Below are 12582 nucleotides of genomic sequence, written 5' to 3' on the forward strand. Positions count from 1 at the left end.
GTCAAAAATAATGACAGAAAATGACAGGATAGGTAGGTAGGTAGGTAGGTAGGTAGGTAGGAAAAAACATTTTTTTAAACATATTTTACATTGACTTTTAATACAGGGAAAAGGTTCTGAACTTTCGCAGTGCTTAACCATACTTAATCTTAAATGACCATTAATGTGTAGGAGTATGTATGCAAATTTAGAGTAAGTCAGAATGTAGGAAACATAACTGAATTATTACTATATTTAAAATTGAGAATGGAAATGGGGAATGTGTCAAAGAGACAACAACCCGACCATAGAGCAGACAACAGCCGAAGGCCACTAATGGGTCTTCGATGCAGCGAGAAACTCCCGCACCCGGAGGCGTCCTTCAGCTGGCCCCTAAACAAATATGTATACCAGTGATAATGGACGTCATACTAAACTCCAAATTATACACAAGAAACTAAAATTAAAAATGATACAAGACTAACAAAGGCCAGAGGCTCCTGACTTGGGACAGGCGCAAAAATGCGGCGGGGTTAAACATGTTTTTTTGAGATCTCAACCCTCCCATCTCAATTTGTTTTGGTCTAAGAAAAAGTTCGCGAACTGAAAGCAAAATAGTTATTTTAAAAAAGAGGCTGTTATAAAATTTAAAGTTTTACATGTATAAACTCAACCATATAAGGCCACTCCAAATTAAATATTTGTTATTAGGACTTTAATGTTCAAAAATTTGTGCGAGCGAGCGACATTTTAATTTTTAAAACTTTTTTCATGAATGAATATTTTAGCTAGCGATGCCTAAATTTGGTGAGATAAAGCATTTTATGAAATTTTATGCTACATAACTTCAGTTTTCAGGAGCGAGAAATTATATTTTTACCCCAAAATCATGGTGATTTTCTGTGAATTGTGGGCCTAGCGATGTCATTTTAAAATATAACATTGCTAATGTAATTTAAGTGGAGCGATAAATCAGAAAGTTTTCATGGAATGGCGGTAAATATTTTAGAAATTTATTTGGAATAAACTTACATGTAGTATTCAAAACTATTAAATGAATAAGAATAAAACATTTTATTGAAATCAATACATGTTTATTGTAGTTTTGCGAACTGATGGATTTGGGGAAGAAAAGTTTTATCATTGTTTTGTAGCAGAACTTAAAGGTAAGTGTTATGATTGCATTCAGTCGGCATTTTGATAATTAACTGTATTTTTACACAAACAGCAACCATAAGACCCGAACAAGTGACTAAATTTCTCTGTTAGCCAGGATCACAGGCTTTTAATATAGCAATAAAATGTTGTTAAGCTCACCTGGTACGCTTTACATACCCGTCACTTTGTGCCTTCGTCGTCGTTAACATTTTCAAAATTCAAAACCACTGGACCAATTTCAACCAAATTTGGGCTGAGAGATCCTTATGGTAGCTAGTATAAAGTTTGTGGTTTTGCTCCTCCCAATCAACTAGCATGACCGCCGTGGATAGAAATAGAACATAAGAGTAAAATATCTTGAAACCACAATGAGTGAAAAAAACCTGATATATTCAAATAAACCACTACAAACATAATAATAATTATGTAATATTTCCTATAAACCACTTTAAACAAATGTGAAATTTTAGTTAAGCCACTATCACGACTATAAACATATAAAATTCAGATAAACAACAGCAAAACATGTGTGATATTTAAGTTTTTAACCGCTACAATTATATGTGATATTTCAGGTAAACCGCTACAAACATATGTGATGTTGCAGATAATCACTACAAACTTATTATAGATAAATCACTACAGTATCGTTGTAAACCACTAAAAACTTGTGTGATATTTCAGTAACATTGTAAATCACTACAGTATCGTTGTAAACCACTAAAAACTTGTGTGATATTTCAGTAACATTGTTAATCACTACAGTATCGTTGTAAACCACTATAAACTTATGTGATATTTCAGTAACATTGTGAATCACTACAAACATAAGTTATATTTCAATTAGAACACCACGTATACAAACATAGTAATACTTTAAGAAACACCATACAAACATATGTGATATTTCAGATAGACCACTACAAACATAGTAATATTTCAGATAGACCACTACAAACATAGTAATATTTCAGACAAACCCCTACAAACATATGCAATATTTCAGATAGACCACTACAAACATATGTGATATTTCAGATAGACCACTACAAACATATGTGATATTTCAGATAGACCACTACAAACATATGCAATATTTCAGATAGACCACTACAAACATATGTGATATTTCAGATAGACCACTACTAACATGTCATATTTTAGATAGACCACTACAAACATATGATATTTTAGATAAACCACTTCAAACATATGCAATACTTCAGATAGACCACTACAAACTTATGTGATATTTCAGATAGACCACTACTAACATGTGATATTTTAGATAAACCACTACAAACATATGCAATACTTCAGATAGACCACTACAAACATATGTGATATTTCAGATAGACCACTACAAACATATGTGATATTTCAGATAGACCACTACAAACATATGTGATATTTTAGATAGATCACTACAAACATATGTGATATTTCAGATAGACCACTACAAACATATGTGATATTTCAGATAGACCACTACAAACATATGTGATATTTTAGATAGATCACTACAAACATATGCAATACTTCAGATAGACCACTACAAACATATGTGATATTTCAGCTAGACCACTACAAACATAGTAATATTCCAGAGAAACCCCTACAAACATATGTGATATTTCAGATAGACCACTACTAACATGTGATATTTCAGATAAACCACTTCAAACATATGTGATATTTCAGATAGACCACTACAAACATATGTGATATTTTAGATAGACCACTACAAACATATGTGATATTTTAGATAGACCACTACAAACATATGTGATATTTCAGATAGACCACTACTAACATGTGATATTTTAGATAAACCACTACAAACATATGCAATACTTCAGATAGACCACTACAAACATATTTGATATTTCAGATATACCACTACTAACATGTGATATTTTAGATAAACCACTACAATCATATGTGATATTTCAGATAGACCACTACAAACATATGTGATATTTCAGATAGACCACTACAAACATATGTGATATTTTAGATAGACCACTACAAACATATGTGATATTTCAGATAGACCACTACAAACAAATGTGATATTTCAGATAGACCACTACAAACATGTGTGATATTCCGATAGACTACTACAAACATACGTTCTATTTCAGTTTAACCAAAAACATGTTTCTCGTATTTGTTTTTGTTTGTTGTTTTGTTTGGTTTGATCCTGTGTTATTCCGTTGCACCACTATCCCACGTTAGGGGAGTGTTGGCGCCTTCAAACTAGTTTAACTGTGAATTCTGTACGTGCCTGTCCCAAGTCAGGAGCCTGTAGTTCAGTGGTTGTCGTTGGTTCATGTCTGTTCTATTTGTTTTTCGTAAATTGTTTCGTTATACATTAGGCCGTTAGTTTTCTCAATTGAATTGTTTTATATTTCTCATGTCAGGACCATTTATAGCCGACTATACGGTATGGGGTTTTCTCATTGTTGAAGGCCGTACGATTGTCCATAATTGCATCCACTTCATTTGAACTTTGGTTTATAGTTGTTTCATTGGCAATCATACCACATCTCCTTATTTTCAACATGTGATATTTCAGTTAAACAACTACAAACATATGATATTTTAGATAAACCACTACAAATATATGTGATATTTCAATTAGACCACTACAAACATACGTGATATTTAGATAAACCACTACAAATACTACAGATATTTCAGATAATAGTATCAACGTACAAATTTTTGTGTACCAGATGAATATTTCGACAATAAATGTCTCTTCAGTTGTGATCGTGTCCATTATATTTGAAATCCAAAACGTATTGAAAAAGGAAGAGTCTATAAACCAAAAAGGACAATACGTGTAGTCAAAGCCTGGCAAGGAATCATAGCTTTGCATGAGGGAAATGTATTCACTTCCACTCCAAACATATGTGACATTTTAGTTAAACCCCTACAAACTATGTGCTATTTCAGGTACACTACAAGCATATGTGCTATTTTAGTTAAATTACTTCAAACATATGTGCTTTTCAGATAAACCGGGCACTACAAACATATGCAATATTTCAGATAGACCACTACTAACATGTGATATTTTAGATAAACCACTTCAAACATATGCAATACTTCAGATAAACCACTACAAACTTATGTGATATTTCAGATAGACCACTACTAACATGTGATATTTTAGATAAACCACTACAAACATATGCAATACTTCAGATAAACCACTACAAACATATGTGATATTTCAGATAGACCACTACAAACATATGTGATATTTTAGATAGACCCCTACAAACATATGTGATATTTGAGATAGACCACTTCTAACATGTGATATTTTAGATAAACCACTACAAACATATGCAATACTTCAGATAGACCACTACAAACATATGTGATATTTCAGATAGACCACTACAAACATAGTAATATTTCAGAGAAACCCCTACAAACATATGTGATATTTCAGATAGACCACTACTAACATGTGATATTTCAGATAAACCACTAGAAACATATGTGATATTTCAGATAGACCACTACAAACATATGTGATATTTTAGATAGACCACTACAAACATATGTGATATTTTAGATAGACCACTACAAACATATGTGATATTTCAGATAGACCACTACAAACATATGTGATATTTCAGATAGACCACTACAAACATGTGTGATATTCCGATAGACTACTACAAACATACGTTATATTTCAGTTTAACCAAAAACATGTTTCTCGTATTTGTTTTTGTTTGTTGTTTTGTTTGGTTTGATCCTGTGTTGTTCCGTTGCACCACTATCCCACGTTAGGGAAGTGTTGGCGCCTTCAAACTAGTTTAACTGTGAATTCTGTACGTGCCTGTCCCAAGTCAGGAGCCTGTAGTTCAGTGGTTGTCGTTGGTTCATGTCTGTTCTATTTGTTTTTCGTAAATTGTTTCGTTATACATTAGGCCGTTAGTTTTCTCAATTGAATTGTTTTATATTTCTCATGTCAGGACCATTTATAGCCGACTATACGGTACGGGGTTTTCTCATTGTTGAAGGCCGTACGATTGTCTATAATTGCATCCACTTCATTTGAACTTTGGTGTATAGTTGTTTCATTGGCAATCATACCACATCTCCTTATTTTCAACATGTGATATTTCAGTTAAACAACTACAAACATATGATATTTTAGATAAACCACTACAAATATATGTGATATTTCAATTAGACCACTACAAACATACGTGATATTTAGATAAACCACTACAAATACTACAGATATTTCAGATAATAGTATCAACGTACAAATTTTTGTGTACCAGATGAATATTTCGACAATAAATGTCTCTTCAGTTGTGATCGTGTCCATTATATTTGAAATCCAAAACGTATTGAAAAAGGAAGAGTCTATAAACCAAAAAGGACAATACGTGTAGTCAAAGCCTGGCAAGGAATCATAGCTTTGCATGAGGGAAATGTATTCACTTCCACTCCAAACATATGTGACATTTTAGTTAAACCCCTACAAACTATGTGCTATTTCAGGTACACTACAAGCATATGTGCTATTTTAGTTAAATTACTTCAAACATATGTGCTTTTCAGATAAACCGGGCACTACAAACATATGCAATATTTCAGATAGACCACTACTAACATGTGATATTTTAGATAAACCACTTCAAACATATGCAATACTTCAGATAAACCACTACAAACTTATGTGATATTTCAGATAGACCACTACTAACATGTGATATTTTAGATAAACCACTACAAACATATGCAATACTTCAGATAAACCACTACAAACATATGTGATATTTCAGATAGACCACTACAAACATATGTGATATTTTAGATAGACCCCTACAAACATATGTGATATTTGAGATAGACCACTTCTAACATGTGATATTTTAGATAAACCACTACAAACATATGCAATACTTCAGATAGACCACTACAAACATATGTGATATTTCAGATAGACCACTACAAACATAGTAATATTTCAGAGAAACCCCTACAAACATATGTGATATTTCAGATAGACCACTACTAACATGTGATATTTCAGATAAACCACTAGAAACATATGTGATATTTCAGATAGACCACTACAAACATATGTGATATTTTAGATAGACCACTACAAACATATGTGATATTTTAGATAGACCACTACAAACATATGTGATATTTTAGATAGACCACTACTAACATGTGATATTTTAGATAAACCACTACAAACATATGCAATACTTCAGATAGACCACTACAAACATATTTGATATTTCAGATAGACCACTACTAACATGTGATATTTTAGATAAACCACTACAAACATATGTGATATTTCAGATAGACCACTACAAACATATGTGATATTTCAGATAGACCACTACAAACATATGTGATATTTTAGATAGACCACTACAAACATATGTGATAATTCAGATAGACCACTACAAACATATGTGATATTTCAGATAGACCACTACAAACATATGTGATATTCCGATAGACTACTACAAACATACGTTATATTTCAGTTTAACCAAAAACATGTTTCTCGTATTTGTTTTTGTTTGTTGTTTTGTATGGTTTGATCCTGTGTTGTTCCGTTGCACCAATATCCCAGGTTAGGGGAGTGTTTGCGCCTTCAAACTAGTTTAACTGTGAATTCTGTACGTGCCTGTCCCAAGTCAGGAGCCTGTAGTTCAGTGGTTGTCGTTGGTTCATGTCTGTTCTATTTGTTTTTCGTAAATTGTTTCGTTATACATTAGGCCGTTAGTTTTCTCAATTGAATTGTTTTATATTTCTCATGTCAGGACCTTTTATAGCCGACTATACGGTATGGGGTTTTCTCATTGTTGAAGGCCGTACGATTGTCTATAATTGCATCCACTTCATTTGAACTTTGGTTGATAGTTGTCTCATTGGCAATCATACCACATCTCCTTATTTTAAACATGTGATATTTCAGTTAAACAACTACAAACATATGATATTTTAGATAAACCACTACAAATATATGTGATATTTCAGTTAGACCACTACAAACATACGTGATATTTTAGATAAACCACTACAAATACTACAGATATTTCAGATAATAGTATCAACGTACAAATTTTTGTGTACCAGATGAATATTTCGACAATAAATGTCTCTTCAGTTGTGATCGTGTCCATTATATTTGAAATCCAAAACGTATTGAAAAAGGAAGAGTCTATAAACCAAAAAGGACAATACGTGTAGTCAAAGCCTGGCAAGGAATCATAGCTTTGCATGAGGGAAATGTATTCACTTCCACTCCAAACATATGTGACATTTTAGTTAAACCCCTACAAACTATGTGCTATTTCAGGTACACTACAAGCATATGTGCTATTTTAGTTAAATTACTTCAAACATATGTGCTTTTCAGATAAACCGGGCACTACAAACATATGCAATATTTCAGATAGACCACTACTTACATGTGATATTTTAGATAAACCACTTCAAACATATGCAATACTTCAGATAGACCTCTACAAACATATGTGATATTTCAGATAGACCACTACTAACATGTGATATTTTAGATAAACCACTACAAACATATGCAATACTTCAGATAAACCACTACAAACATATGTGATATTTCAGATAGACCACTACAAACATATGTGATATTTTAGATAGACCACTACAAACATATGTGATATTTCAGATCGACCACTACTAACATGTGATATTTTAGATAAACCACTACAAACATATGCAATACTTCAGATAGACCACTACAAACATATGTGATATTTCAGATAGACCACTACAAACATAGTAATATTTCAGAGAAACCCCTACAAACATATGTGATATTTCAGATAGACCACTTCTAACATGTGATATTTCAGATAAACCACTACAAACATATGTGATATTTCAGATAGACCACTACAAACATATGTGATATTTTAGATAGACCACTACAAACATATGTGATATTTTAGATAGACCACTACAAACATATGTGATATTTCAGATAGACCACTACTAACATGTGATATTTTAGATAAACCACTACAAACATATGCAATACTTCAGATAGACCACTACAAACATATTTGATATTTCAGATAGACCACTACTAACATGTGATATTTCAGATAGACCACTACAAACATATGTGATATTTCAGATAGACCACTACAAACATATGTGATATTTTAGATAGACCACTACAAACATATGTGATATTTCAGATAGACCACTACAAACATATGTGATATTCCGATAGACTACTACAAACATACGTTATATTTCAGTTTAACCAAAAACATGTTTCTCGTATTTGTTTTTGTTTGTTGTTTTGTATGGTTTGATCCTGTGTTGTTCCGTTGCACCACTATCCCAGGTTAGGGGAGTGTTTGCGCCTTCAAACTAGTTTAACTGTGAATTCTGTACGTGCCTGTCCCAAGTCAGGAGCCTGTAGTTCAGTGGTTGTCGTTGGTTCATGTCTGTTCTATTTGTTTTTCGTAAATTGTTTCGTTATACATTAGGCCGTTAGTTTTCTCAATTGAATTGTTTTATATTTCTCATGTCAGGACCTTTTATAGCCGACTATACGGTATGGGGTTTTCTCATTGTTGAAGGCCGTACGATTGTCTATAATTGCATCCACTTCATTTGAACTTTGGTTGATAGTTGTCTCATTGGCAATCATACCACATCTCCTTATTTTAAACATGTGATATTTCAGTTAAACAACTACAAACATATGATATTTTAGATAAACCACTACAAATATATGTGATATTTCAGTTAGACCACTACAAACATACGTGATATTTTAGATAAACCACTACAAATACTACAGATATTTCAGATAATAGTATCAACGTACAAATGTTTGTGTACCAGATGAATATTTCGACAATAAATGTCTCTTCAATTGTGATCGTGTCCATTATATTTGAAATCCAAAACGTATTGAAAAAGGAAGAGTCTATAAACCAAAAAGGACAATACGTGTAGTCAAAGCCTGGCAAGGAATCATAGCTTTGCATGAGGGAAATGTATTCACTTCCACTCCAAACATATGTGACATTTTAGTTAAACCCCTACAAACTATGTGCTATTTCAGGTACACTACAAGCATATGTGCTATTTTAGTTAAATTACTTCAAACATATGTGCTTTTCAGATAAACCGGGCACTACAAACATATGTGATATTTCAGATAAACCACTACTTGTCGGATATGCTTTGTATTATTACACGTACTCTACATGGGAGGGTAGGAGTATTTACATGGAAGATTTATATGTTAAACCGGGATATAGAGGACAAGGAATCGGAACACAACTTTGGAAATCGGTTACAAAGGTAATCCTATGATAACAAAGAATGTGTAAATACATTTTAGTTTTGTGTTTTTAAATGAGCGTTATAATATTCCAAATAAGAAAAGGATTTTAAAAACTATTTGAAATACAGTGTATGCAAGAATATTATATAATAATTCTTTGCCATATTGCCCAATTTATTGAAAGCAACAGAGCATTAAAACTTAAAAAATGAAAGGATTATTCAAACATTTATATAATAAAATATTTTTTTATTAATTATATCCTTGAGGTTCACAAGGAATGTAGCGTATGACTAAAAGGGAATTTGGGTATACGTCACTGCGAACAACATCTTAACAACACAAAGTCAAAAAAAAATCAAACGACACCAATAACAAAAATAGTGTGTACAATATGTTAAGCTCCGATTCGCCTCGACTCCAGTCAAGAAAAATAAAATTACACAGAGACTCAAATATCTAACCAGCCTTTGCCCATCTCATCTCAGACTCAAAGATCTAACCAGCCTTCGCCCATCTCATCTCAGACTCAAAGATCTAACCAGCCTTCGCCCATCTCATCTCAGACTCAAAGATCTAACCAGCCTTCGCCCATCTCATCTCAGACTCAATGATCTAACCAGCTTTGTCCATCTCATCTTAGACTCAATGATCTAACCAGCCTTCGCCCATCTCATCTCAGACTCAATGATCTAACCAGCCTTTGTCCATGTTATCTCAGAAACTCAATGATCTAACCAGAATTCGTCCATCTTATCTTTGAAACTCAATGATCTAACCAGCCTTAGTCCATTTATCTCAGCGACTCAATGATCTAAGGGAACGACCATTTAACTCCAAGAGAGGGTTGGGGGGTATGTTTTTTTTTCTAAAAAAATATTCTGATCCCCAATTTGATGAAAAAAATATTGTGGTCAAGCAGATGACAAAAAAAAATATTCTGAATCCAAATTTTCCCCATACCTTAAAGAGTTAAATTTTGAAAAAAATAATTAGATTGATAGCGTCGAAAAACTAAAAAAAAATGTTCAAAAATTTCTGACTCAGACAAAAAAAACATACCCCCTTGAAATTAAATGGTTTCTCCCTAACCAGCCTTCGTCCATCTTATCTCAGAAACACAAATGATCTAACCAACCTTGTTCATCTTATCTCAGAATCTCAGTGATATAATAAGATGTACATGGAATATCGTACAATAAAAATTAGAACAAAACAATTTCTTGATACCGGTATAAAATTGAGAATGGAAATGGGGAATGTGTCAAAGAAACAACAACCCGACCAAAGAGCAGATAACATAGATGCAACTAATTGTCATATAGAAAATGCTCACAGTGTCTGTAAACAAGTTCAAAAAGCTCACTTAACGTCTGATATCATGCATTCAACATTAATTCATAGCACATTTTGTTTTACGCATTTTATACAAAATAAGCGTTCTATCAACGCGTTTAGTGAACCTAGAAATTTTTATATTGTAATAAAATCGGAAAAAAAACATTCGTTTTATTTTTTAAATTTCAGATTGGAATCGAGAAGCAGTGTTCACGGCTTGATTTTGTTGTGTTAAATTGGAATGTTAATTCGATAGAGTACTACAAACAGAAAGGTGCTTTTGATTTGACTGGGACAGAAAAATGGCATCTATTTCGTATGAAACAGAATGAGATGAAAGCGTTTATAGCTGCATAACTTTAAGTAACAGTTGTAAATAAATATATACTGATATCACAGTAGACATTATTTAAAGGACATGCCCAGCCCACTGTTTTACAAGAGATGTGCCGTAAAGACATCACTTATTTATACGTCAACCCATTCCTTTATCACCTCAATTAAATTTATAAAACAGAGCATCATTTTGATTCTATTCTCGGATTTAGACGACTTAAACCTGATTAGGTTTTTTATGAATTTATGAAGGTTTGGATGGTACAGAATAGAGAATAATTTGGAGAAGTTAGGGAAAATGGGCTAAAAATATAAACCTAGGCCTTCATAAATATTGTGTAATTAAGATTAAGACGAACCTCCTTGATGAAGTGTCATTACTTAGCTGCATTTGCAGGTATTTTAACCAAACTATTTTTTGCGTGCAGGGGGATCACGCTTATATATTGGCGAGTTTTGGAAGTGTCTATGGGCCACTCGATATCCTCGGAATCACAATTCTCGGAACGTCTCGAAAATTTTCCATCATTTATATAAGTAGTTATTTATGTCTTTGATACGGTCCCTCTATGGATAGGCTACAACGTGACATTGTATATTTCAATAATCCGACAAACGGTTCATTTGTAGATTTGAAAGTAAAACAATAAAGACTAGGTTGCATTCTAAAAATCATTTAAATGTTAGAACCTATTTGCCTTTTGACAAAACATATATATTTTTAATAATGTGAATGTTTATTAAATATCAAGTATAATGATAACGCAATTATATAATTCATGCTTTGAGACGGTCCCTCTACGCGTTGTGTGTGTTGTATTTAATAAACCTGGGAATAGTTTATTGATATACAATGACCCAGAATAAACTGATTATTTCTGAACGTTTATCATTTGATATTTAGTATTTCAATCATAGCATGAGAAAATGTTGGAAAGAATGAAGAAAATTAAGAAAACGATATTTCTGTTAAAAATATTTATCTAAGGTCGGAAACACAGTGGTCGGAAAGCAGAAAGATAATCAAACAAAAGGATTTTTCTGTAAAAAAAATATCTTATTTCATTAATAGATTCTACCAGACTAAGAGAATACTCATTGTTAAGGGAAAACTGAGACTGAATTTATTCCTAATAATTATAGAATATAATTAAAATTGTAAATTATACGTGCATTATGTCTCACAGGTTTGATCAGTCATTACATTTATGAAAATTATATGTAACGTATGAGCACCAATGAGCAGGGATGCGTACCCAAAGTTAGCTAAATATCTAAATTTTAAACGGTCGTGAATGAAAAAATACTTGCGTGGTTTCAATTCACAAGGATTTTCAATCCTTGCATGTCACAAAAAACGTAATTTATATTTTACAATAATCATAACAAAATGTACTTACTATCATAATGTTAATTAT

The 12582-nt window shown here is 32.4% G+C and overlaps 1 protein-coding gene across 1 annotated transcript in view; it reads left to right on the forward strand.

Moving 5' to 3' along the window:
• Positions 1-12582, forward strand: part of LOC127737595 (thialysine N-epsilon-acetyltransferase-like) — a 34657-nt gene that overhangs the window by 7966 nt on the left and 14109 nt on the right. The window contains exons 3-4 of the mRNA XM_052248430.1: positions 1083-1145; positions 9326-9507. Coding sequence (XP_052104390.1) covers positions 1083-1145; positions 9326-9507 — 245 coding nt within the window. The remainder of the gene's footprint in view (positions 1-1082; positions 1146-9325; positions 9508-12582) is intronic.

The sequence above is a fragment of the Mytilus californianus genome, unplaced genomic scaffold (assembly GCF_021869535.1).
Source record: "Mytilus californianus isolate M0D057914Y unplaced genomic scaffold, xbMytCali1.0.p SCAF_4, whole genome shotgun sequence".
Taxonomy (NCBI): Eukaryota; Metazoa; Mollusca; class Bivalvia; order Mytilida; family Mytilidae; genus Mytilus; species Mytilus californianus.